The 26,589-nt window shown below is 40.1% G+C and overlaps 1 protein-coding gene across 1 annotated transcript in view; it reads right to left on the reverse strand.

Annotated features, from left to right (window-relative positions):
- Positions 1 to 5,251: 5,251 nt before the first annotated feature.
- Positions 5,252 to 26,589, reverse strand: part of LOC123514074 (coiled-coil domain-containing protein 63-like) — a 79,643-nt gene continuing 58,305 nt past the window's right edge. Inside the window, exons 6-12 of the mRNA XM_045271677.1 lie at positions 25,093 to 25,271; positions 24,749 to 24,924; positions 24,334 to 24,564; positions 21,730 to 21,840; positions 19,691 to 19,838; positions 13,579 to 13,789; positions 5,252 to 6,616 (exon numbers count right to left, since the gene is read on the reverse strand). Coding sequence (XP_045127612.1) covers positions 6,502 to 6,616; positions 13,579 to 13,789; positions 19,691 to 19,838; positions 21,730 to 21,840; positions 24,334 to 24,564; positions 24,749 to 24,924; positions 25,093 to 25,271 — 1,171 coding nt within the window. The 3' untranslated portion in view covers positions 5,252 to 6,501. The remainder of the gene's footprint in view (positions 6,617 to 13,578; positions 13,790 to 19,690; positions 19,839 to 21,729; positions 21,841 to 24,333; positions 24,565 to 24,748; positions 24,925 to 25,092; positions 25,272 to 26,589) is intronic.

Raw genomic sequence — 26,589 nt, forward strand, 5'->3', positions numbered from 1 at the left:
TCCTGAAATGAACGGGCACTGTAAGCTAATATTAGCCAAGGGATAGGAGAGCTGTGATTCGAGACCTGTAAGGATCACCTTCTCCCCAGTGAAAGCCTGTTTGATGTTAGGGATGACATCTTCCCTTAAGATGGATTGGGCAGCACCTTGATATTTATTGCCTTGTCTTTACCATCAGTCAGGGACACTTTACCTTGATACATGTACGAGTCATAAAGTTCTAGAGGAGAGGTGACAGGGTTAGCTAGGGCCACTGGTTTCTTGTTCTCAAATGTGTTAGGTTTAGGGGCCACAAAAGAAAGTTGACGTTGAGAACCCTTGCAATTTGGTTGTCTACATTTTTGGATCGTGTGACCTGGCTTCTTACAGTATGTACACCAGGGGGAATTATATGCATTTGGCGAGAATCCGGTCGGCTTACCACCCGCGCCCCCAAAACCTTCCCCAAAGGAGGACCTAACATTAGATAGTGAACCACGACCTCTACTACCCAGGGATCCCATCAACAAAGCCAACGCATCAGCCACTTTAGCGGCAGACATAAGATCACTCTCTCCCCGTTCTTCCACATGCCTCAGAATATTAAAGGGTAACTTGTTCTTCCTGGGGACTGTGTATTATAGTCCTCGTAGAGGCTGACATGGGAGTCAACTCTTCTATGGCATATCCTAGCAACTGACCTTCTTGCACTAGATGTTCAACAACTACATTCTTAATGATCTCTTTAGTCATCTGAGACGTGATGGGAACATCAAAATGTTTAGCGATGGTCTTCCATTGGACCTTCTTGATATTAGCACCTTTAAGTTGTTCCACAGAAGGGTCGGCACAAAAATCTACAACGTTAAACTGAGCGGAAGCCATATTAAATAGATGTTAAACCACAAAAAAAAAAAAAAAAATGATAAGCGAATTACTTAAGTGAGGAACTTGGCAGAGTGATAATAAAGGCAACCTTGGAAATTACCTAGATTATACTTAAGCAAACACTTAAGAGTACAATCACTAATGAGGGGTAAACTAGAGAGTTACGGCATTAAGAGGGATCCGGATTACTCTAGTTACGAGACTTGAGAGTGAGGAGCGAATTGTACTGAGACTTGTTATTGATAAGGAGGCGGATTAGTCTGAGAGACTAGTTAAAATGGCCGATTCTAATTAGCGAGAAAAATGATCCGCGAAGTGAGGGGATTGAGTGTTCGCATGAACATATGATGATCCCAACACTTGGATAACACTTATTACACACCTGCCTATGTGCAAAAAATAGAGATAAGTGCTATCGGTGAACACGCCTTTCTACCTGGTTTCCTGCTCTACCACTGCTATGTGATACCAATGAAAGTCACGAAGCACGTTTAACCCAAAAGGAGCCACTTGATCGCACAAAGGTAAATTTAAATCACACGCAGAGTAAGTCACAGAAAAAAAACACATCAAAGTCACAACACCACAGAAACAAAAAAATAATGTAATCACAGAAAAAAAGTCACTGGAAAAATGAAACACTGAACATGGGTTATAATGGTCCTGTCACGGTCGCCAATTGTTACGTTCACCGGTTAAACTGGTAAGATTGGCATCGGAGAGCCGGTGAACAATAACAATAAAAAAAAAACACTGCAGGTTCAACTGGTGAGGAAATGCAAAAGGGGCACTTTAAAAAGCTATTTTAATAACCCATAATGAAATTGACACATATATAACAAGAAACATGAAACACAGATATATAACATGAAACACAGGAAAATGACATACACATATACATATAACACAGTAATAAATACAACAATAAAGAACCCTACTTAATACCTAACAATAATCCTAATCCTATATAGAGGCAATGTGGAAAGCACGGACGAGGGGAAGTGATACTTATGCGGTGTCGCAGTGGTGAAGTGCTGGGTGATAGTTGATCCCACGGTAGACCCAAGAGGCGTTGTGTTCACTGGTTGAGGCTTGGATCTCAACTTGCATTCCAGAAAGCTAAGAGCTGGCTCAACACTTTCGGTTGAGTCGAAAGGGGCCGCGTGAATCCAACTTCGGGACAGTAGCGGGGCTTCATGAAACGGTGACGTGGAAGGTTCACGAGACGGTGACGTGGAAGGGGAGGCGGAGAGGTGGCGAACGAGGTAACAAGCGGAGGAGGTGATGGTAGTAATGTATGTTACGGGCGGGCCGTAACAACACCCTTCCTCTCAAGCCAGTCTCTGAGGTCAGCTTTCTTCCAAGATGAGGTGGGATTTCTTTTAAGTAGAGCAGAATGGTAGGGAGCGTTATCCATGACAATGGCAGAGTCTGGCTGGATGTTAGGCAGCAGCTGATTCCTGAACCATTCTTCAAACATGGTAGAATTCATCTGTTTGTGGTAATCGCCGTCGTTCTTAGCTTGAAAAATTAATTCAGCATTATTTACGACGCCATCTTTGGTTCCTACATGAAGTACGATGAGGCGGCTTCCTTTGCCTGTCGGTGGATTAACGCCTGTTGCTGTTTGCGATGTGGTGTCCGACCAGCAGTGGCCAGCAGTATAGTTCTGGTTCACCCAGGTTTCGTCTAAATAAACAATGTTGTGTGATGACTGCTGCTTCAGCTGCCACATTTCTCGCAGGAATCGTGTTCGTGCAGATGCAACATCACTCCGTTCCATAAGGAATTTCCGTCCACTTTTCCATACTTGAATCCTATTTTTTTGAGAATTCTGCGCACAGACTCTTTGCTTCCATTGAAGGAAATACTCTCCTTCAGTTCTTCCTTTGATATTTTGTTCAGTGTAGGCATTTCCTTCCTCTCGTAGAAATTCAAGACTGTCCTCCTCACCACACGTTTGTCGAAATCGTCCAAGTTTGTCACGGTTGCAGAGCGATTCTTTTGGGGTGATAAAAATGCAGGCTGTATCTCGCAGGCTTGATTGATGCCAGAGCAGATTCTTCGAACAGTTCTCTCACTGACGTTTGTTGCTCTTACTGTCCGGGCAGTAACTTTGGAGAAATCAATTATTGCTGCTCCCTTTGCCTTCTCCTCTAAGCAGAACTTGTTGACTCTGTAAATAATTTCTTTCTCACGACTATGAAGGTTGCGATGGCGAGTAGCGCGGGCGAGATAATCACCTTCCATCCTGAGCGACAGGGAGGGGAGGAGTGACTCGATTTGACCTGGGGATTATCAGCGGTCAGGGAGGTTGACCTCACCCATGTCCAACCTTGAAAAGTGGCAACGCTGGAGAGCAGAGGTGCTACATTTTGTGGTATCTATACAAAATCATTGTCTTCATTACACTAAAACAATATTCAAAGCTCTCTATACATCCTTAGTAGAAATTTAGAGGAATAAATGACGGTTCATTAAGATGTAAGTTAATAATGAGATCGAAACATGTGCTACGATGCTTGGCGACGCCGCAGCCGGGGAATCCCCGTTAGGTCTCCCCCCTCAGCGGCCTTCATATTTGGGTCGGACTATAGTCTGAACTCTGCCAAAAATGTCCATCCGCTGCCTCGAAATATGCACAAACCTTGAGGTGACTGCAGCCATCTTGACTTCAGCCAAAACACGTTGCAGCTGGAAGGTACGGGTAACCGTTGACAACCACCGTAGCTTGGTTTCAGTGGAAGGGTTGCCAGTGAAGGAGAGCTTGGCGTAGTCGGTCCTCGGAGCAAATGCGGGAAGGCTAGACGTAGGTCGGGAGCTAGCAGATGCTGATCAGAGAAGGTGGATGCCGTGGAAGGACAGGTACGTCATCCTGAGGCGAGGCACTCCTAGCAGTCTTGACAGCAGGAGTCACACAGTCCACATGAGGGTCGTCACAGTCGTCAGAATCATTCTCTGCAGGTCGCTTGTTACAAGGTAGTGGTTGTTGGCTATGTGGAACTTGAGAAAGCTCGGGCCAGTGTTTCACAGCTGAGTTCGTTTCGTCATCAGACATTCCCAAGACGTCTTCCAAGCAAGCAATAATATCCTCTCCCGAACATTCCGCCATCATGTCAGGCAAGACTTGATGGGAGAGCCAAAGTTCCGGCACACAGCTCCCAAACATTCCGCCATCATGTCAGGCAAGACTTGATGGGAGAGCCAAAGTTCCGGCACACAGCACTATGTCCACAACTCCACTGGCTGACTAGTGGCTGGAGTACAAAGGGCGCGGTGCTGAGGGTCCTACCGCGCTGAGGGTCCTCGCTCATACACCACAATGACCGAGGCGTTGGAGGAGAAGAGGAGTCTAGAGCACATCAGTATCCATTTTGAAGGGAAAGGAATCGTAAGTGGCAGGGAAGTATCCAAACGAGGAACTCCACAGAATGCGTCCGCTCACCACCACAGCCAGCCATTGGACGCAACTTCCCAACCACAGTGTTGCACCTGCAATGTCACCCTCTCTGTCGAGCACATGTGTGCGCTGTCGTGAGGAAAGGCGGTCCTTGGCGGAGTATTGCCGGGGTCGCAGGCCACCCTCCTGGATGACGAACACCTGGATGTGGTTAATAGACTGATGATTTATCTGACTGAGACCAAAACAATTTAATCAGAGAATTGTGATCTATGTGTACAAATTATATCATAATGCTATTATCGATTCAGTAAGTATTTTAATTTTGTATACATGTAAATAAAAGTATGAGAGTGTGTATGACTTAAACGTGTGTAATACATGTAAATGCTTTCGCTATTCATGTATATATATATATATATATATATATATATATATATATATATATATATATATATATTTTTTTTTTTTTTTTTTTATTTTTTTTTATTTATACCTTGTGGGCTTTTCACGAGAATTTATGGGCTAAAGGGGATACTTTTTGCGCTATCTCCTATCTCGAAACCCACCCGCTAGGAAACCGTTGCCCCAAGTGAGGAAGCCCAACCTACACTCGGACCGTGGACAGGATTCGAACCTGTGCGCTTGGAGACCCCTCGGACCCCAAAACACGCATGGTTCCTCTGTACCACGGTGAATACTTCAGTCTGCGGTGTCTACTAGCTTAGGGCGTCGCCAGCGACGAGGCTGCACGCTGCCTGCCCTACCCGTCGTGAGGATACAGTTAGGCGAGGTAAGCCACCCACGAGCTTCGACGGGAGCGTTTCCTCGCTGGCAGCTTTCAGGAAGACCCTGGGTAAATCCTGTGTCGAGCCTCAGTGTGGCTCACGCAGGTGAAGGGTTGCGTGTGCTCTCCCCTATCTCCCCTGCCTTGCCACGTGTGAGGGGGACCGTAGTGAAGGGAGGGCAGTGACGTAACAGATATTGTTATATTTACTTAATTCTACTACATTAAATAACCTCCTCAATTATCGTGGTCACATCATACATGAGCCATAGTACTACAATACACAATACAATATTAAACCATGTAGAACAAGCGTAGAATAGGCTCCGCCCACCTGCAGCAGGGAGCAATCTCGGACACGCTTCACCCGCCTCCCGCCCCCTCCCTCAGGGTGACGCAACTCCATTAAGTTCTTCCCGAGAGATTCTTCCCTGCATAACATTAACATCAACTCAATAATTTAGTTACTTAGTCATTTCCTTGAAAATGTTTTTTTTTCTTGAATTTTTAATTTTTTCTTTTTTTTAAAGTTTTACCGTTCCGTTAAGAAACAAGTTTTCTAGAACCCCATTATAAATCTTCTGGCGATCACTGACTTGTGGACGTCCCTATTGGTTCCCACATCTCGAAGCCTAAGGTTGAGAATGTCAAAGCAATATTAGACCTAATAGCTATAGCTCTCCCAAGCTTTACTGATGTTAGAGAGGAAGTGATAAAACTTAATAATTCCATTAAAAAGAAAGATTCATATTTTAACATATCAACTTAGCAAGAACTTAATAAATCTCGAGGAAAAACAACAGAACGTTTGGTTTCTTTAGTCTACTAAGGCTAGAATGGTTTTTCCTATCATAGGACAGTGCCTCCTCACCTAACAAAGCTTTATACTTTGACATTTTTACTTATTTTTTTTTATGCAAGAAGATAGATTTTTTTATGATGTCTGGTTTCTTTAGTCTACTAAGGCTAGAATGATTTTTCCTATCATACGATAGTGTTTCCTCACCTAACGAAGGACTTTTAAGTTTTAACATTTTAATTTCTTATGTAAGAAGGTAACCGTTACCAGGAATGGATGTCCTGAAGAGCCCTCCTTTCCTTCCATTCGGACAGTGACCAGTATTTGAATATGTGCAGCTGAGAACCTTTCGGCATCTAAAGCCGGGAGACGGTTCAACTATACGTACCACGGTGATCTGTATGCACAATTGCACACACACTGTGATCTAAACATGGTGAAGTAAAAAACATTCCGTCTAAAGTCTTCTCTCTCAAACAGATTGTCTTGAATTTCCCAGTTACTGCCATAATCTTGCATTCCTCACTGTCTTTTAACATTATTTTCATGATTAATGCTCTTTTAAACCTGTTAATTGCGTGCTGTACTAGACTTGGTAACGAGATGCCAGAAGAAATCGCTCGTACCGCACGTGCTTTATAAACCCTTTCAGTGGTCAGAAGAGTCGGGTATGAATCTTCTCATGTTAGAGAGGATGTCACCGTGAGTGAGTGGGCCTCCGTTGGGGGACTCTTCATCGTTCGTGTGAGCTGTGTGTGGAAGTCTGGAAAGGAGATTGAGTGATTGTAGTACATGTGTATTATTATTATCAATATTATCATTATTATTATTATTATTATTATCATTATTATTAATATTTCATAGTTATTATTATTATTGATATTATTATTGATACTATATTATTATTATTATTATTATTATTATTATTATTATTATTATTATTATGATTAATATTTTTGTTATTAATTTTATTATTGTTGTTATTATTATCATTATTATTATTATTATTATTACTATTATTATTATTGTTATTATTATTATTGTTATTATTATTATTATTACTGTAATTATTATTATTAGCACATAGTCATTATCATTATCATTAGAACAATTACTGCTACCATGGCAACTTACCACTACTACTACTACTACTACTACTACTACTACTACTACTACCACTACTACTACTACTACTACTACTACTACTACTACTACTACTACTACTACCACTACTACTACTACCACTACTACTACTACTACTACTACTACTACTACTACTACTACTACTACTACTACTACTACTACTACTACTGTTACTACTACTAGTGTAGGTTACCATATTTGACCATCAAAATTCCAGGCATTTTCACTAACACCTGATATGATATTGGAAAATATGTAAATCAATGAAAAAAAAAAAAATACCAATGCTGTAATAACAAGGTCAAAAAAGGCTACAAACAAGCAAACAATAGTTATATCAAAGCAGGTTAAAAAGAAAACATAATGTTGCATGGATGTGTTGAAAAAAATAAATAAATAAAATAAACTGTCTCAACACGAGGCTGCATCACGAGCGTATGTTGGGCCGCTCCGATTTCATTAATTTTCATGTTGCTACTGGCTACTCAGTAATGTACCAGAGTTCAGAGTAAGAGAATGGGCGCGCAGCTACAACTCTGATGGCTTGGAGCCTTTAAAAAGGTACGACTCAATTTTTGACAGTATATTAATGAAATGCAGTGATTGCCATTCTTGTCTAATTCTTAAAGTCTATTGGAGTTTCAGCTTGTAGCTCCAAAAATATTTGATTGAAACTCCCTTCAGAGGTCACCGAGAAAGCCATTGTTTACACTTCTAGATTTGACGTTTCTTCCTCATTTATCTATTCATTTATTTTATTTTTTTTCAGCACGCAGATCAACTGCTGCCCACAGCAGTGATAGTTTTTTTTACTGTTATTAATATTGTTATTATTGATATTAGTATTCTTTATATTATTATTATTATTATTATTACTACTATTCATTATTATTTTCATTATTATTATTGTTATATTTTGGCATTATTATTATTATAATTATAGTAATAATAATAATAATAATAATAATAATTATTATTATTATTATTATTATTATTGGGGGAGAAGGTGGAAAGGAGGAGAAGGTAGGAGTTGAGTATATATATATATATATATATATATATATATATATATATATATATATATATATATATATATATATATATATATATATATATATATATGGGAATATACTCAACTCCTTACACCTGTGTTTCTTTCCACCTTCTCCCCCAACTTGTCCGAGTGTCTATACATTATTATTATTATTATTATTATTATTATTATTATTATTATTATTAGTAGTAGTAGTAGTAGTAGTAGTAGTAGTAGTATCATTATCAGTATTATAATCACTACATCTACTACTAATGCTACGTTACAACAACAACAAGAACAGAAGGTAGTAGCTACCATTCGAAACAATAATTCCTCCCAGCGAGGTCTACACTACAAACGATGTATAGAGGCCGTATTTGTCTATGTATGAAGTATACTTAAATTATTCTGGGACATTTCCGCTCAACTGGTTCTTTATTTTTTCTTTTGACAAGTTGGAATCTAAGGTTTCCATTATTAACTTCTTCTCTCGAACTGATTATCTTCTTTTATCGCTCCATCTCTTGGTATCTTCTACTACTATGTTCATGCCAATTGTTTTTCTGATCATGCAAACTGCATACCTCCCATCCTTCCGTAGCCTCGCTGCACAAGAATTTCTTCAATCTGTCACCATATTATTCTCATGTTTTTTTTTTTTTTTTATGCAGGAGTTAACCAGTTTTTTTCAAGTATTAATCCTTTTTCTCACAAAAAAAAAAAAAACTCTGAAACACCTTATCTGCTTCTATATTTACAATTGTTCTCTGGTTTGGCTGACGATTTCGCTTCTAATTCAGAAGCGAAATCGTCAGCCTGGCACTTTGCTGGACAATTTTATTGCATTTTTCAATTCCCTTGTCGATGTCGTGTTCGGAGCTGTCCGGCTATCCCCAGCTATCTTTTTTGGTGGGGAAGAAACTCCAATAAGGACCGAATCAATAGTCAAATAAAAGAAAATGAAAAAAAAAAAATAAATAAAAACAGGGAGAATTGATTTGTGAGAAACTCATGGACGTGGATAATGTGCATCATGCCTTGTTAAGTACAACATTAGACTCAGTATGGAACGACAGTAACCATTCACTACTTAATTATTTAGAGAAAGATTTAATATCACGTAACGGCCGACTCAGGATGTCAACATTCGGTACCCAAACTCGACATCCACTGACTTTTATCCCCTTATTATGCCAGGCGTTTAGTTTCTATTGTTTATGAAATAATAAAGTTATACTGACTGACTTACTTTTTTTAAGTAAGAGAGGAAAGCTGGCCAAGGGAAAAACAATATAAAGAAAAAAGTCCCACTTAGTTGCCGGTCTCCTTACATGGCCGATAAAATTAGCCAAAGGACATGGACAAATGTCTTGAAACCTCCCTCTTGAATAAAGTCAAGTCATAAGAAGCTGGAAATACAGACACAGGCAGGGGGTTCCAGAGTTTGGTAGAGAAAAGTTTGAAAGACTGGTTAACTCCTGGGGTAGAGAGGTGGACAAAATAAGGGTGAGGAAAAACAAAGCCTTGTGCAGAGAGGCCGCAGAAGGAGAGGCATAAAAGTAGCAAGATCAGTAGAGCAGTTAGCATGAAATAGCGATAAAAGATAGCAAGAGATGCAATATTTCGGCGGTGAGAAAGAGGCTGAAGACAGTCAGTCAGAGAAGAGTTGATGAGACGAAAAGCTTTTCATTCCACCCTATCTAATAAAGCTGTGTGATTGGAAGCCCCCAGACATGGGAAGAGTACTCCATAGAGGGATGAATAAGGTCCTTGTACTGGGTTAGCAGTTGTGGGGGAGAGGGCGAGAAAAACTGGCTGAGATGCCTCAGAACGCCTAACTTTATAGAAACTGTTTTAGCAAGAGATAAGATATTGAGGTTTCCAGTTTATATGATGAGTAAAGAATAGGCCGAGAATATTCAGTGTAGAAGATGAGGAGAGTTGAGTGTCACTGAAGAAGATGGGATAGTTGTCTGGAAGGTTGTTTCGAGTTGATAAATGGAGGAAATGAGTTTTTTTTTCAGGTATTGAACACTACTAAGTTTTCTCTGCACTAGTCAGATTTTTTAGAAAGATCAGAAGTAAGGCGTTCTGTGGTGTCCCGGCGTGACCTAATGAATTCCTGAAGGGTTGATCTTCTCTGAAAAGACGTGAAAAAGTGTAGTAGGTGGTATAATCAGAGTAAGTTTTTAGGACAAGAAGACAAGAAGATCCTTTATGAATAAAATAGGAGGAGAGTGTTATAGATAGATTTAGGAGAACAGTGGCCGATATAACAGCAGCAATAAAACGGTCGGAGAGGAAACTTAAGTTAAAGTTCCAGAGAGAAGGATAGAAGCCCCATGAGGGTAGATTTGAAATCAAAGGTTTTTACCAGAATATATTAAAACCTTTTGATATGTCTAATGTAACAGCAAAAGCTTCACAGGTATTTCTTTAAGAGGAAAGCCAGATCACCAGTAGAGCGACCCTGACAGAAGCCACACTGGCGATTAGATAGAAGATTGTGAAGTGACATGTTTAAGAATCTTCCTATTGAGGATAGATAAAAAAAACTTTAGGTAAATAAGAGATTAAGGCTATATTTCCAGCACGAGGGAAAGGAAGAAGTCAATAAACATAAATGAAAGAGTTTGGCCATGGAAGGTGCAAGCATAGAGGCACAGTTTATGAGAACAATAGGAGTGATGCCATAAGTCCATAAGCTTTCCGAGGGTCTAGAACAACGAGGGCATGAAAAACCTCATTACGAAGAATTTTAATTGAAGGCATGAAATAGTCTGAGGCAGGAGGAGACAGGAGGAGAGAGATGAACAAACCCAGAATCATCCAAGATGTTGTTAGCAAAAAGGTTTGAGAGAAAAGTTCAGCTTTAGTGACAGATGAGATGGCAGTGGTGTCATCACGATGAAAATTCAATAAAAGAGGGAAAGATGAAGAAGTAAAGTTATTGGAGATGTTTTTGGCCAGATGCCAATAGTCTCGATGGGAGTTGGAGTTTGAGAAGTTGAAGAAAAGACTTAGCAGATTCCGAGCAGAAATATAAAGTGCATGAGATTCAGGAGATGGAAGGCTGAAGTACCTTTTGTGGACAACCTTTCAATCATGTATAGCCAGTTTTTTTTATCTTGTGTCCTATAGGGCCTGTAGGCATACTTGAAGAGTAGATGTGGAAAGCACTCTTTAGCTTCCGCCCATTAGTGGCGCAGGCAACTCTATTTATAGTGGAATCCATATTAGGGTCCATATCACCATCCAAGGGCATCTTTTTTTAAACCATCTAGAACCTGGGTATCATGGTGACATTTAAGTAACTTTAAACCACTCGACAAATGGCATAGCTTCAAAGTGGTATGTTGTTCGGGACGTCTGCCAGATCCCACGCTCACCAACTTATCCACTAAGCCACCGCCTGCTGCGGTGTTAAACCAAGGCTTACAAGGTTTAGGCTAAGAAAAAGAGTGAGGAATGTACGCCTGCATGCCAGACACTAACACCTCTGTTATGCTTTTAGCACACAGAAACGGGTCTTTGACACGGAAACAGTAATCATTCCAGGGGAAAATCATCATAATACCTCAGGCACTTCCACTTTTGGGGATCCTGAGGGATTAAAGAAATAGGACAAGATACAGAGTGTGATCGATGGAACCTAATGAAGAAGCTTGGATAACAGCATAAGCAGAAAGATTTGAGGTAAGGGAAAAATCAAGAATATTGGGCGTATCTTTAAGAAGGTCAGATATACGAGTAGGATGTTGCACCAGTTGTTCTAGGTTATGTAGGATAGTAAATCTGAAGGCTAGATCAACAGCATGGTCAGTGAAGGGAGAGGAAAGCGGATAGAGAGAAATTTTCTCTCTCTCTCTCTCTCTCTCTCTCTCTCTCTCTCTCTCTCTCTCTCTCTCTCTCTCTCTCTCTCTCTCTCTCTCTCTCTCTCTCTCTCTCTCTCTCTCTCTCTCTCTCTCTCTCTCTCTCTCTCTCTCTCTCTCTCTCTCTCTCTCTCTCTCTCTCTCTCTCTCTCTCTCTCTCTCTCTCTCTCTCTCTCTCTCTCTCTCTCTCTCTCTCTCTCTCTCTCTCTCTCTCTCTCTCTCTCTCTCTCTCTCTCTCTCTCTCTCTCTCTCTCTCTCTCTCTCTCTCTCTCTCTCTCTCTCTCTCTCTCTCTCTCTCTCTCTCTCTCTCTCTCTCTCTCTCTCTCTCTCTCTCTCTCTCTCTCTCTCTCTCTCTCTCTCTCTCTCTCTCTCTCTCTCTCTCTCTCTCTCTCTCTCTCTCTCTCTCTCTCTCTCTCTCTCTCTCTCTCTCTCTCTCTCTCTCTCTCTCTCTCTCTCTCTCTCTCTCTCTCTCTCTCTCTCTCTCTCTCTCTCTCTCTCTCTCTCTCTCTCTCTCTCTCTCTCTCTCTCTCTCTCTCTCTCTCTCTCTCTCTCTCTCTCTCTCTCTCTCTCTCTCTCTCTCTCTCTCTCTCTCTCTCTCTCTCTCTCTCTCTCTCTCTCTCTCTCTCTCTCTCTCTCTCTCTCTCTCTCTCTCTCTCTCTCTCTCTCTCTCTCTCTCTCTCTCTCTCTCTCTCTCTCTCTCTCTCTCTCTCTCTCTCTCTCTCTCTCTCTCTCTCTCTCTCTCTCTCTCTCTCTCTCTCTCTCTTTTTATGAAGGAAAAGAGCCAGCCATGGGCAAAAAAAAAAAAAAAAAAAAAAAAGGCCCATTTGAGTGCTGGCTCTCTATATAGGGAAAAACGTCAGCCAAAATTAGGGAGCAAGTGCCTCGATACCTGCCTCGATACCTCCCTCTTAAAAGAAGACAAGTCGTAGGAAGTCAGGAATACAGATGCAGGGAAGGAGTACCAGATTTTACCAATGAAAGGTATGAATGATTGAGAGTACTGGTTAACTCTTGCGTTAGGTAGTTGGACATAATAGGGATGAGAGGAAGAAGAAAGCCTTGTGCAGCGAGGCCGCATTAGGTGAGAAGGCAGTCAGTTAGCAAGATCAGTAGAACAGTTAGCATAAAAACAGCGATAAAAGATAGAAAGAGATGCAACATTTCGGCGGTGAGAAAGAGGCAGAAGACAGTTAGTCAGAGGAGGGGAGTTGATGAGACGAAAAGCTTTTGATTCCTTCCTAATTCTCTATCTCTATTTATTAATTTGGCTAACGCAAAGCATAAGGCAAGTTTATATGCCTTGCCTATTCGTGGAATGAATGTAGTGGAGCAGGCTTTTACATTATGCAACGGAGTGTCACCCTCCTTCCTCTTTCCTTCTCGGAGGCAGTAAGGCACACTGAGAGAAACGCGAGGCTCATTTGGACCTGGCGAACGATACCCTGTTTACCTCTCAGATGTACACTGAGGAGCGTAGAGCTCATTTGGACCTGACGGCTCATTTCTACCCTCTACACTACCACTACTACTACTACTACTACTACTACTACTGCTACTGCTGCTACTACTATTAATACTACTACTAATACTGTTAATACTACAAAGAGCAACACCATTATAATTACCATAATTTCAAACACATTATTAAAGCTATTGCCAATATACTGTACTTACTGAGGCTTCCCTAGAGGTACCACAACTTTGGTCTCGGACACCTCAGAGGGCTCCGAGGCGTCTTCCCGCTGTGTGTCCTCTCCAAGGGCGGTGATGGTGTCAGGCAACTCCTCGGCAAGCAAAACCTGACGTAACTGCAGCATTTCATGCACACGCTGCTCAACAACTGACAGGTACACTGACACGTTGCTGTTGGTTATCTCTCCGCCACCTGTTTGACACGGACAGAGTTATATAGAGCTTCATAAACACAGGTCATAACAAACATAGTGGTCATCACGAGGTAAAAAGAATAAAGATTCACTAATGTGAATAAGAAAATGAGGGACGCTGCAAGAGGCCACCGGGCCTACATGTGGCAGTCCATGCATGAATGAATTTATCTAATTCCATCTATTATCCTCATCCAAAGATTTGTCTAATTTCTTTTTAAGGTTCTCAATAACTCCCGCTTAAGCTGTACAGAAAACAGGTTGGAGAAAATCCTTTCGGGATTAGAGAAGTAAAAAGGAAAGCGGTTTCTTTCCTTCGTCGCTTTTCTACACACCTTTCACATCGCTTGATATATTGCTGAATGATAGTACGAGGGATGTTGCCATACTTTTCTGAAATTTTCTTATAGGTTTTCTTTTCTCCTCCATGTCCACATTCCGTATGGGTAAGAGCAATGATAGTCAAAACACCTTCTTTAGTAGCCATATACTTGCCATTCATTTTTGTAACTTTGTGTACTCCCCCAATCGAGACAAGAGTATAACTATTCAGAATATGGTATTCTTCTCTAGATAATGTTTGTCCTGTTTTACCACGTTTGAGAACATTAATAACTCGTTCCTCATGTTCAGCAGACCACAGTCCAGTACAACTCTCAATAATATCAGTCAACTCCATCTTTTTGGTTTTATAAGACTCAAACCTAAAAATGAAAAATAAATCAATAGAGACAATAATCAAGTGCAATAAAAGTGTTTCGGAGCTGTGTGTGTGTGTGTGTGTGTGTGTGTGTGTACACACACACACACACACACTATTTACTAAAATATTTATATCTAAACATCACTTGATAAATCTATGTTAAACTATGATTTACAATTTTTTAATAATAAGATTTTTAACATTAAAACAAATATAAAATATTTGTAGATAAAAGTTATAAACTTAGCAAGTAAGGTTATTATTACCGTATGCTGGCGTGGTTGAGAGGAGAATGAAGGTAAGAAGGAGGAATAGAAATACGAAAACATTACCACTGTTCCGAGTCGGGGATCGAACTATAACAACGAATTGGGCAATCTTATTGCCCCGTTTGTACGAGATTTGAAATCTCCTACATGCTGTTGTCCACTTCATGAAATGGGCACACAATTTTTGCCCAATTCATGAAATGTGCAATGGAGTGGCCATTTCATGAAATGGCCACTCGGTTTGCCCATTTCATGAAATGGGCAATTTCACAAACGGGGTGTAACATATATATCAATCAATCAATTCTCCGGTGGGCGCTTCGCCTCGCCTACCCTACTCCCAGCAAGAGGCATCGATTTGTCGCAGCCATAAATTCTGTGGATGTCCGCATGCTACCGGGTAGCATGCCATATGCCCATATAGTCGCAGTTGGTGTTGACGCACTGTGCTGGTAATCGGCCTCGATTCAGTCTCACAGGGCAATCGCTGATTTGACACAAAGTCATACCAGCGGTACCCCATGATCCTGCGAAGGCATCTAGTACCAAAAACATCAATTCGCCTCTTCAGGCCGGTGTTCAGCGTCCATGTCTCACAACCATAGATCACCAGCGACTTAACGATCCGAATCTTCTTCCGTCTGCACAGATACCGACAACGCCAAATACTCATGCTGAGTGAGTTCAGGCCAATCTGCCGTAACACATCCTGACTCGACCCACCTTTGTTACACACTACACTACCAAGGTATGTGAAATTTTCTGAGATCTCAGTGTCCTTGCCACACGCATAGACACTTTACTGTTTCATCCAGTAAGCCTCAAAACACCTGAACTTTGGTCTTGGACTAGGAAACCAGGAGTCCCAGTGGCTTCGCCTCCTCGTGTAGTGCTTCTAGAGCCATTACTAGAACCTCCATTTATTCGGCAAAGATTACTGCATAATCGGTAAAAACAAGATCCGTAATATCAGTATTGTTGACACAATAACTTTGGTCTACAAAAGCGACCAGTCTATGCAAATGTCCAAAAGTGATGGAGCAAGCACGCATCCCTGCCTCCAGTATTCACAGGGAAGAAGCTGGACACGCCCCCTCCACGCTTCACAGCACTCACATTCCCTGAGTAGAGGCCAGTTAATAGTCCAATAATCTTTGCAAGAATCCCACGGAGACTGGGACAGAAAATCCCAGAGTGTTTCGTTGCACCGAATCAAACGCCTTTTTGACATCGACATAGGTTGCATGCATTATTTGTCGAAACTCACGTCGGCGCTTCACCAGTACGCGAAGCGCTAGGATCCGGTCAGTTATTGACTTACCGGGAGTGAATGCAGACTGTTCAGGTCTTTGGTGTTTCAGCAGGTGACTGCGGATACGCATTAACAGCAAGTGAGAAAGCACCTTGCTTGGTACGCTGAGCAGTGTGTTATACCACAGTAGTTGTTCCAGTCCTGACGGTCCCTTTTCTCCTTCCAGATAGGGATGACCAATTCCTTTTTCCAGTCAGGGGGAATGATACCTGAATGGCATACACCAGTCAAGACAGCATGCAACCCACACACCATGGCCTCATCCCCCGCTTTGAGCAGCTCCGCACTGATGTTACAGATGCCAGCTGCCTTTCCACCCCTCAACTTTGCCACAGCCCTTTTGACATCATCAATGGAGGGTGCAGTTTCGTAAATGGGTGGATTAGCATCCTGCATCTGTAATCCTGCAGTTTGGAACTGTCCTTATGGAGGATCAACCGTGAACAGCTTTTGAAAGTACTCGGCCCAACGTGACAGAGCGTAGACTGCTTCATCAACCGGAGTAACCTCTACAACGGACGGCTGCAGTCTGCTGGAGACGCCTATGGCTACCCCCTTGACATGGTGACCATTATTCATGCCCAGACCAACAGTAAGTAAAACCCTTGCTACTGGTCTGGTCATTGCCAGGCTTCCTTGTGTCATAGAGTCTCACCATATATATATATATATATATATATATATATATATATATATATATATATATATATATATATATATATATATATATATATATATATATATCAGGGTTCCAGATACCGTTCGCCAATGTCACCAATTGCGAAAAAAAAATTCAGTTGGCGCCTAGTAACACCCATACGGCGAAAAAAATGGCGCCCATCTTTTAAAAAGATCAGATTGGCAAAGTGATATAATCCTCCTCAGATCGATCTGCAGTGAATAGCAAAGACCCCACACCGCCCGTTATCCCCACATTGCTTCTCTCCGACGATCTCTTCACCTCTTCGCACGACCTCATAATTCATGCGCCGCGAAAATCCTGGCCGTGACGTCATGGAAGCGAGCTATACGGACGATACCTCTAACATCAACAAATTGGCTCCTGGAAAATGCACTTGGCTACAATTTGGTTGGCTATACATTTTCAGAAATGTCTCCTTTAAAATGCCATTTGCTACACTTTTCGCTCCTGTAATTCTGGGCCTAGCTGGAACCCTGTATATATATATATATATATATATATATATATATATATATATATATATATATATATATATATATATATATATATATATATAGTAATTCCAAACTCAGATGATGTCTTGCCTTTGTAAAAAAATTTGAAGTCCTGTTCCATAAAAAAGATGTTCTAGATCTCTTGAATGGTTTCTTATGAGAGAAAGACTTGGATTTGAGACATGATTGCCACTTCTAAAAGAGATAACTTTATGCTTTCACATACGCAATTTCAAGTTTAGGGAAGTAGAGCAAATATAAGCGGTTTTCCAATTGGGACAACGAAAACTATATATTGCGATTGAGCACAAGGAATCAGGTAACATATCCTTACATCTAAACGGAGTAATTGTGTTAAAATAAATAAATCTAAAAGTTAATTAATTTTTAACTGAGTTCCTATGACAAGGCAGTTAATTCTTTCCTAGCAAGATAGCTGATATGAACGTAGAGAGCTAGTTTCAGACACACACACACACACACATATATATATATATATATATATATATATATATATATATATATATATATATATATATATATATATATATATATATATATATATATATGTAGGTATAGAAGACCAGCCAAAGGCAAAAAAAAAATCTAAAATTAGGCCCACTTGAGTTCTGGTTCTCTGCAAAAAAGAAAAACGTCAGTCAAAATTAGGGACCCAATGCCTTGATACCCTGCTCTTGAAAGGAAACAAGTCGTAGGAAGTCGGAAACACAAAAGCAGGAAGGGAGTTTAAGAGTTTACCAGTGAAAGGTATGAATGATTGAGAGTACTGGTTAACACTTGCGTTAGAGAGTTGGACAGAATAGGGATGAGAGGAAGAAGAAAGCCTTGTGCAGCGAGGACACAGGAGGAGGGGAGGCATGCAGTTAGCAAGATCAGTAGAACAGTTAGCATGAAAATAGCGATACAAGATAGAAAGAGATGGAACATTTCGGCGGTGCGAAAAGGCAAAAGATAGTCAGACGAGGGGAGTTGATGGGATGACAAAACTGTGCCTTTGGAACCCCTCAAACATGCGAAGAGTACTCCATACAGGGGCGAATAAGGCCCTTCTACAGAGTTAGCATTTGGAAGTGAGAGAAATACTGGTGGAGACGCCTCATAACGCCTAACTTCATAGAAGCATTTTTACCAAGAGATGAGATGTGAAGTTTCCAGTTAAGATTATGAGTAAAGGACAGACCGAGAATATTCAGTGTGGAAAAGATAGAGAGTTGAGTGTCATTGAAGAAGAGGGGATAGTTGTCTGGAAGATTATGTCGAGTTGAAAGATGGAGAAATTTGAGTTTTTGTGGCATTGAAAACTACTATTTTTTTTCTGCCCCAAACAGAAATCTTAGAAAGATCAGAAGTCAGGCGTTCTGTGGCATCCCTGCGTGATCTGTTGACTTCTTGTAGGGTTGGACGTCTCTGAATGGACGTGAAAAAATGTAGGGTGGTATTATCAGCGTAGGAGTGGATAGGAAAAGAATTTTCGTTAAGAATGTCATCAATGAATAATAGAAAGACAGTGGATGATAGGACAGAACCCTGAGGAACACCACTGTTAATAGATTTAGGAGAAGAGCAGTGGCCGTCTACCAAGGCTGCAATAGAACGGTCGGAAAGGGAATTTGAGATAAAGTTCAAGAGAAAAACATAGAAACCGTAGGAGGACAGTTCTGAAATTAAAGCTTTGTGCTATATTCTATCAAAAGTTTTGATATGACTGACGCGACTGCAAAAGTTTCACCGAAATCTCTAAAAGAGGATGACCAAGACTCGATAAGGAAAGTCAGATCACCAGTAGAGCGACCTTGACTAAAGCAATACTGGCAATCAGGTAGGAGATTGTGAAGTGACAGATGCTTAAGAAATTTCCTATTGAAGAATGATTCATAAACTTTAGACAAGCAAGTGATTAAAGCTATAGGTAGTTTGGTCGGTGCGTACATTGACGCAACATCCAGCTTTGGAGCGAATATGAGGATTAAGAAAGTAGGAGGGAACATAAATGGGGATACTGGCGGTTGCCTCAGACAACTGTGTTTCGGCGAGTAAAAGATGAGGTTTAGTAGAGGAGAGGTGGTGTTCCAGAGATTTTGGTGTTCATGATGTAAGAGCACTTAATATATGGTTTAACCCATATTTAGGATGTCTGTATTGCCGCTAAGCTTGAGGGAAACATACCGCTAGAAAACACAAAATGGTTTGTTATGTTCGATAAGTGACGTTGCAGAAATCTAAAATCACTAACAGAACTGACACACAAGTGAACATTTTTCTTACAATAATCCAAGTTTCATTTCTCAGTGTATGGCATCGGCTGTATGTTTGTCATACACAAGCGTATGGAATTATTTACGTGTTTATCAATTCAAGTATCTGGTAACGATTTTAACTTTTGTCTCACAAGTCTTACCCACAATGGCGACGATGGGCTGTGCATCACACTGTAATTGGTCAAAAAGTTCTTGCGTGGATGTCTTCATTTCCGTCAATGTATCTTCTGCTCTCCTCAGCTCCCCCTCTAAGGATTTCACGTCTTTATCGCCACTCATCATCTCAGCCTGTTAGCGTAGAATTAAGTACATTTAGTCAGGGAAACACACATAGCACTTGTACACATAACATTGTAGAAATTATCATGAAAAAAAAAAGTTTGACAGAAGATTTTTGTGTGTGTGAAATTTAATCTTAAATGCATACACGTAAACAACTTATGTTACGGTTAAATTCCTTCTAGGGAGGCACTACTATGTATGTGAGTGAAATTTAATCTTAAAACTGCTGCTATGGTTAAATACCTTCTGTGAAAGTAAGACATCGGTTGGGAACTAAGAGAAGCTACAAATTTCCGTTCTCTAGCTAACGCCCCCTACTTACGAATTGCGTACGAACAAAAGATTAGAAATCCGTACGATTTCCCCCTAATTCAATGCACTAAAAGTTTTTAAACGCATACAGTGTCATGTTTTTTTTCAGAAATAGGTCATGGTAGGTTGCATATTTTTGTATTTTTTCATATAACCTATATAATTTAAAAAAGAAAAAATGCTTTAGATGTATATATGTATATATATATATATATATATATATATATATATATATATATATATATATATATATATATATATATATATATATATATATATCATTCTAATTGGATGAGCTTAAGTGTGGCTTCCATAGGGAGACATTGGCGTAGTGGAGGTGTTGAGGCAGATCAGGCAGACGTCCACGCGTATGTTTGAATCCCACCACATACCGCTTTGAAGCTAAGTCATTTGTCGAGTCGTTTAAAGTTAGCTACATGTCACCATGATACCCAGGTTCTAGGTGGTTACACCAAAGGTGCGCTTGGGTGGTGATATGGTTAACACTATAAATAACACTATAAATAACACTATAAATAAATAAATAACTGGTGAAGACTAAGACAGGAGAAGCAGGGTAGATGGGACCAGAACCTGAGCCTTTTTCAACTTGTCAACTTGTACAATTTCTAAAATATTTACAGCGCGATAAAAAAAAAAAAACATTGCCAGAAAGGCTCCCAGTAATGAGATAAGGCCTGAAAATATAGCTTCTAAGTTTGATTGGCGCAGATGTGAGGCTTTAAGACACAGCTGTGGCTCTACTTTGCTGCTGAGTAATTATTTCCGTACGTGAAGCCTTTACAAATGCATGAACAGTTTGAAATTCGTATAGTTATCAGCGGAGTGAATTAGCAAAGAGTTGAAAGGGAGACGGTTTTCCTCTCTCCTTCCGGTAGACGAACCATTTCCGGTAGACGAACCATTAATAGAAGCATCGATCGGGTATCTTTTACGTTAAATATCAACTGGAAAGTTCACTTCTCATCTCTTTCTAAAATAGATTCTATGTTCTGTGTCGCCTCCACTAACATATTTCTTCCAGGAACTGACGTAATACAAGCGCCTTACAATGCATGTATGGGGTACTACTTCAAAATGTGGGAGGATAAACTTCATGTAATCGACTTATCTTCTCTAGCAGACAGTCTTAGTATTTTACCCCTTATCGAACGTCTACTACTTTTCTAAAGAAAATATCAACCGTCAACAGCATAGTTACAAAAAATATGCTGTGTACTTTTCTTACCACGCCTTAGCAAGAGTAAACTCGTACATATATTCACCTTTTCATACTTTCCTAAAAAGGAGTAGCAAGGCAATTTAGAAACTCAACTGGGCGTTCCTCCTTGTCCGTTCCCTCACTTTTTGTTAATATTTATTTATTTGTTTGTCAGATAAGGGCACGCACCATGAGGTTTCTTATCCAAAGACTGACGGCATACTTTGACTCCTAAGCATTAAAGTTTTTCCAGTTATTTTAATTTTCTTTATTGTTAGATTAAATTTAAAGTAATTTTTACTTATATGAGGAAGAGAGAGAGAGAGAGAGAGAGAGAGAGAGAGAGAGAGAGAGAGAAATCACCTCTAGGTATGAAACAGTGCGTTGTGAGTCTCTCCCTTCATCTTCACTGCGGCCTCTCGTCTCGTCAATGAGCTGACTGACGCGCCGTACCTCCGCCATCAGACTAGTAACCTGTTGAACAAAGCACTAAGATTATACTGGTGGGCACTGTAGAATATAAATGTCTGTAACAAAATATAAAACTACTGACTTTTAGTTTGTGAATAACTTTTCAAAATTAAAGGTTTGACCATGGATTCCATACACTTGATTTAGGAATTGCCTAAATATCAAGTCTCAAAGGTAAGAAAAAGGCGTCCTGACTTTATCATTTTTAACTAGCGTCATCATATTTTGCATGTAGATCACCTCTAGTAATGCACATGGATCGATGAAATTAGAGTCTATGGTATGGGTCATAGTTTTATCCTCGCGCCTTTTCATACCCGGAATGTAAGCACAGTCGGGTTGCTCGCGTGTTACTACGATTCTTAGTTTGCCTTGTGTTGTGGTTTCATTCAGCTCAATAATTAGGTTCCCTGTGTCCTTGCCTGAACCATGTGTGCGTGTTGAGGTGAGTAACGTGTTAACCCCTTCAGTACCATGATGTGTTTTCATATTCATTCTGCTTACTATTTGGTGATTTTATACAGCTTCAGAGATTTATGTGGGGTATTAAAATAGTGAAGATTGTGGCCATTAATCTTTTGACCTTCAAAGACCCTTTCTTAGTGTCAAATGAACCGTCTAAGCATACTTAAAAGTCGTAGTAAAATGTGTCCCAGTACTGAAGAGACAATTATTCAGAGAGAAAGTAGGTCAACAAAATTTTCTTTTCATGTTCCTACTTTTTACCGGTGTGTAATTAAATGATATTTAAGAGAAACTTTTTCTTTTATTGTATTTACATATTTTGATGTTCCTAGGGAAATGAAACAGGAATATGAGAGAAATGAGGCTGGTAGAAATTATTATTACGTAATTATGCCAAAAATTTCTTTGTTCGTGTTTGTCATGATTTATTTTGTTACACATGATTTATATATATATATATATATATATATATATATATATATATATATATATATATATATATATATATTTTTTATATTGTTACTGGTCCAATTAAGCATTTATCCTTATAATTGACCTCACAAAACTTTACATAACCTTATGTGGCCTGTCACAGGGTACTGTAGCTAATGTATAGCTGAACTTTATACTTACGTTGTAAAAATCATTTTATACTTCATCCATTTTTCTCTCCCAAAGAAAGAAGAAAAGAAAGCCTTTGTCCTCACTCATGTGTCCTTCCTATCCTAAAATACGCAACGTATACACTTAATGCAATTCTCTCAAATAAACAAATATTTTCCATTTCAACGAATACAAAACAGACCTTTAAGGTTTGCGCACCAAGAGAATTATCCATATACAAAAACAACAGAACTGCTCTTAATATTCAACCAGGATCCTATCAACATCACAGTTCATAAAAGAGGAAACAACATTAAAAACAAAATTGAGAACATCCTAAAGGACACAACATACATTAAGGCAAATCGACTGAGTTGCCATGGGTTCGCACCTCGGAGTTTTGCTGGTCAACTTCTTTGTGAAGCATAAAAGGGGACGCCTTCAAGGAGGCAGAACAACCTGAAATTTACTGCAGATATATAGACGACATAATCATCAAAGCGAAGAACCAAGCCGACATAGAACAGCTTAGACATCACGTCCAGGAAGCCTCCGGCCTTAACTTCAGCATAGAAAATAGCACCAACGGATCCATGCCGTTTCTCGACGTCCTCGTAAAGCAGACGGACGAGTCCTTCAACAAAGAAGTCCACGGTAACTTCCTGAATGGGAAAAGTGAATGCCCGCAGCGGTATAAAGATCAACCAAGGTACAGGTCAACAGCGGATTCAGAGAGAACAACATAGTCCACATGACAAAAAAAATAATTAACAATTGGTACAATTCAAACGTCCCAACGGAAAGAAAAAGAATGATATCGTCATCTTCTACAGAGCATGGCACACAAGGAACACAAACAAGTAATAACAAAATCTTCAAGAAGAATGTAAAACCAACTGACCCAGGAAGAAAACTAAAGCTGCAGATACATTACAAGAACAAGAAAACCAGCCACCTCCTTCTGAAAAACAGCTCAGACACCAAGAAAGAAGAAATGCAGATGTCACATGTCGTGTATATAGGTTCATATGTAACCAAAGAAACTGTGAAGTCCTGCTTACAACCAATATCAGCATGACAATCACAAAGCTCTCTCGACGATTAGCACTACACTTAGCATCCGGAGCTCTAAAAAGCCACCTGCGACAAGAACACGGCATCACCATCACCAGACAAATAATACAAGAGAACACTAAAGTCATCGATGGATGTCCCGATAACACAAGATGTATTGGGTTTATTTGCCATCCACCAGTTTGTTGATAAGTAGTATATTTGAGTGATACCTGTGCCTGCTGAGAGAGTGCCGTGATTATGTGTCCTTACGTAAGCACGATGAGGGAAGACGAAACACACGAGGAAGCTTATACCTCTATTGAAATAACCACACACACACACAACAAAGAAAACCGAGCACCCACGCCTTGCCTTGCAGATGAGATTATGCTGCATCCTTTCCGAGGTGTGGACGGTGAGAGAATGAGAGCGAGAGAGGTTGAATGCGAGTGATCTGACCTGAGGCGCTGGGTCACGACCTCGGTGATTAGCTGACCCGACCCAGCGCCGTGACGTCAAATAGAAGGTTCGAACTGATTGGGTCCGGCACCATGAAGTGAGGAAGGTGTGGTGACAATGGAATGTGTGTATGGAATGTCCGCCCTGCGTAAGATAGTGCAATCGACGTTGGCTTAATATATATAGAAAAATGAAATACATGATGTATTTTCTTCAAGAAGACACACAATATATGAGACACAAGACTAAAAATCTTAAAAGCTCTCCTCATTAAAGAAAATAGTCCCAAGCTAAACATCCAAGCAGTAAATCTGCACTTTGCACTCACCTCGTTATTTAGGTCGGAAATGTAAGTAAATAGTGTATAGTTATCGTTTTCTGCTTGGAGGTAGTTTGTGACCAGCGCTTCCACAGACTCCTCGCCGCTCATCTCAGTGAGGTGGGACACTGACGCCCGGTAAGTGTTGAGGGTTTGCTCCGGCCCGCGCTGCTCGTCTGCACCTCCTGCCATAAGAGTAAGGTCGTCATTGCACACATCCACACTCACGCACACACACACACACACACACACATGTTTTTGTTTATTTGGCTTCAACTCTTTCACGGAGTTAAGTTACTTACCTCTCTCTCTCTCTCTCTCTCTCTCTCTCTCTCTCTCTCTCTCTCTCTCACCGTCTATACGTCTTTGTGATGTGTCGTCTTCCTCGCCGGCAGATATTGTAGCCACAAAGGCCTTTAAGTGGGATTGGTGGTCCAGGGCTCGCTGCAGCTTCTTCAGTTCGTATGTGTATTGCTGGGCGTCTCTTTCAGCTCTCTCCTTAACAGCCCTCATCTTGGTCTGCGCTTCGTCTCTGCGTTGTAAAAAGAAAATATTATATAGAAATATAAGATAAGGAGAGAGAGAGAGAGAGAGAGAGAGAGAGAGAGAGAGAGAGAGAGAGAGAGAGAGAGAGAGAGAGAGAGAGAGAGAGAGACGGAAGATTGCCGATCCTCATTTGTAGACATAGAAAGTAGCTTCTTGTTGTACAATATTAGCTTTGTCTCACATATGTTATTCAGCTCTTCTTATCTTGATATATGTCAGCTTAATCACTACGATATCGGCGTTATATACAGTAAATTCTTCGTGATCCATCATCATAGATTAGAAATGAGTTCAGCATGGGATCTATGGTCTTCTTAAACTTCACATTTTTCCATATTGTACTGCATAGGTTTGAGAACGTGGTTGTGCGTCCGAAAAAAAAAAGAAATGTAACACGGCCTGGGTTCAAATCCTTTTTAGGACAGCGATTTTTCAGAAATGGCCCTTAAATGAGTACGCTAACGAACTGCAGACTAAAGAACGTAATAGCGGCAAAGAAAGGAACTGTCAAAATTATCTATTTCTTTCGGTAATACCTACCCATCTAAAACACTCCGAAAGTATGATAATGGAATATGTATTAGGTACGAGCAGGGTGTTACACTAGGTCATGGGGAATAGCAAAATTGAAGGCTAGTTTCTTTAGGTCATGGGAAATAGCAAGGTTGAAGGCTATTTCACCAGGGTGTTCAGTGAAGGGAGAGGAAAGGCAAAGCTGGTGGTGAACATTGAAATTTACAAGGATGGGGATTACCAAGAATGTGTAGGTATACTTGAAGTGTAAGGGAAGCGCTGTTCAGCTTCAACCCGTTAGTGGCGCAGGCAATTTTATTTACAGTAGTAACAATATTAGGGCCTATATCGCCACCCAAGCTAATTTTTGTGTAGCCACCTAAAACCTTGGTATCATGGTGACATGTAGGTAACTACAAAACTCAACAAATTGCAAAGTTTCAAGGCGGTACGGTGTGGGATTCGATCCTATGCATGAACTTCTGCCCGATCCCGCGCTCACCACCTTACGTAATACGCCACCGCTTCCATATACATATCTATATATACGTATATCTATATCTATATCTATCTATCTATCTATCTATCTATATATATATATATATATATATATATATATATATATATATATATATATATATATATATATATATATATATATATATATATATATATATATATATATATATATATATATATATATATATATATATATATATATATATATATATATATATATATATATATATATATATATATATATATATATATATATATATATATATATATAC

This window comes from Portunus trituberculatus, chromosome 5 (assembly GCF_017591435.1).
Source record: "Portunus trituberculatus isolate SZX2019 chromosome 5, ASM1759143v1, whole genome shotgun sequence".
In the NCBI taxonomy this organism is placed as follows: Eukaryota; Metazoa; Arthropoda; class Malacostraca; order Decapoda; family Portunidae; genus Portunus; species Portunus trituberculatus.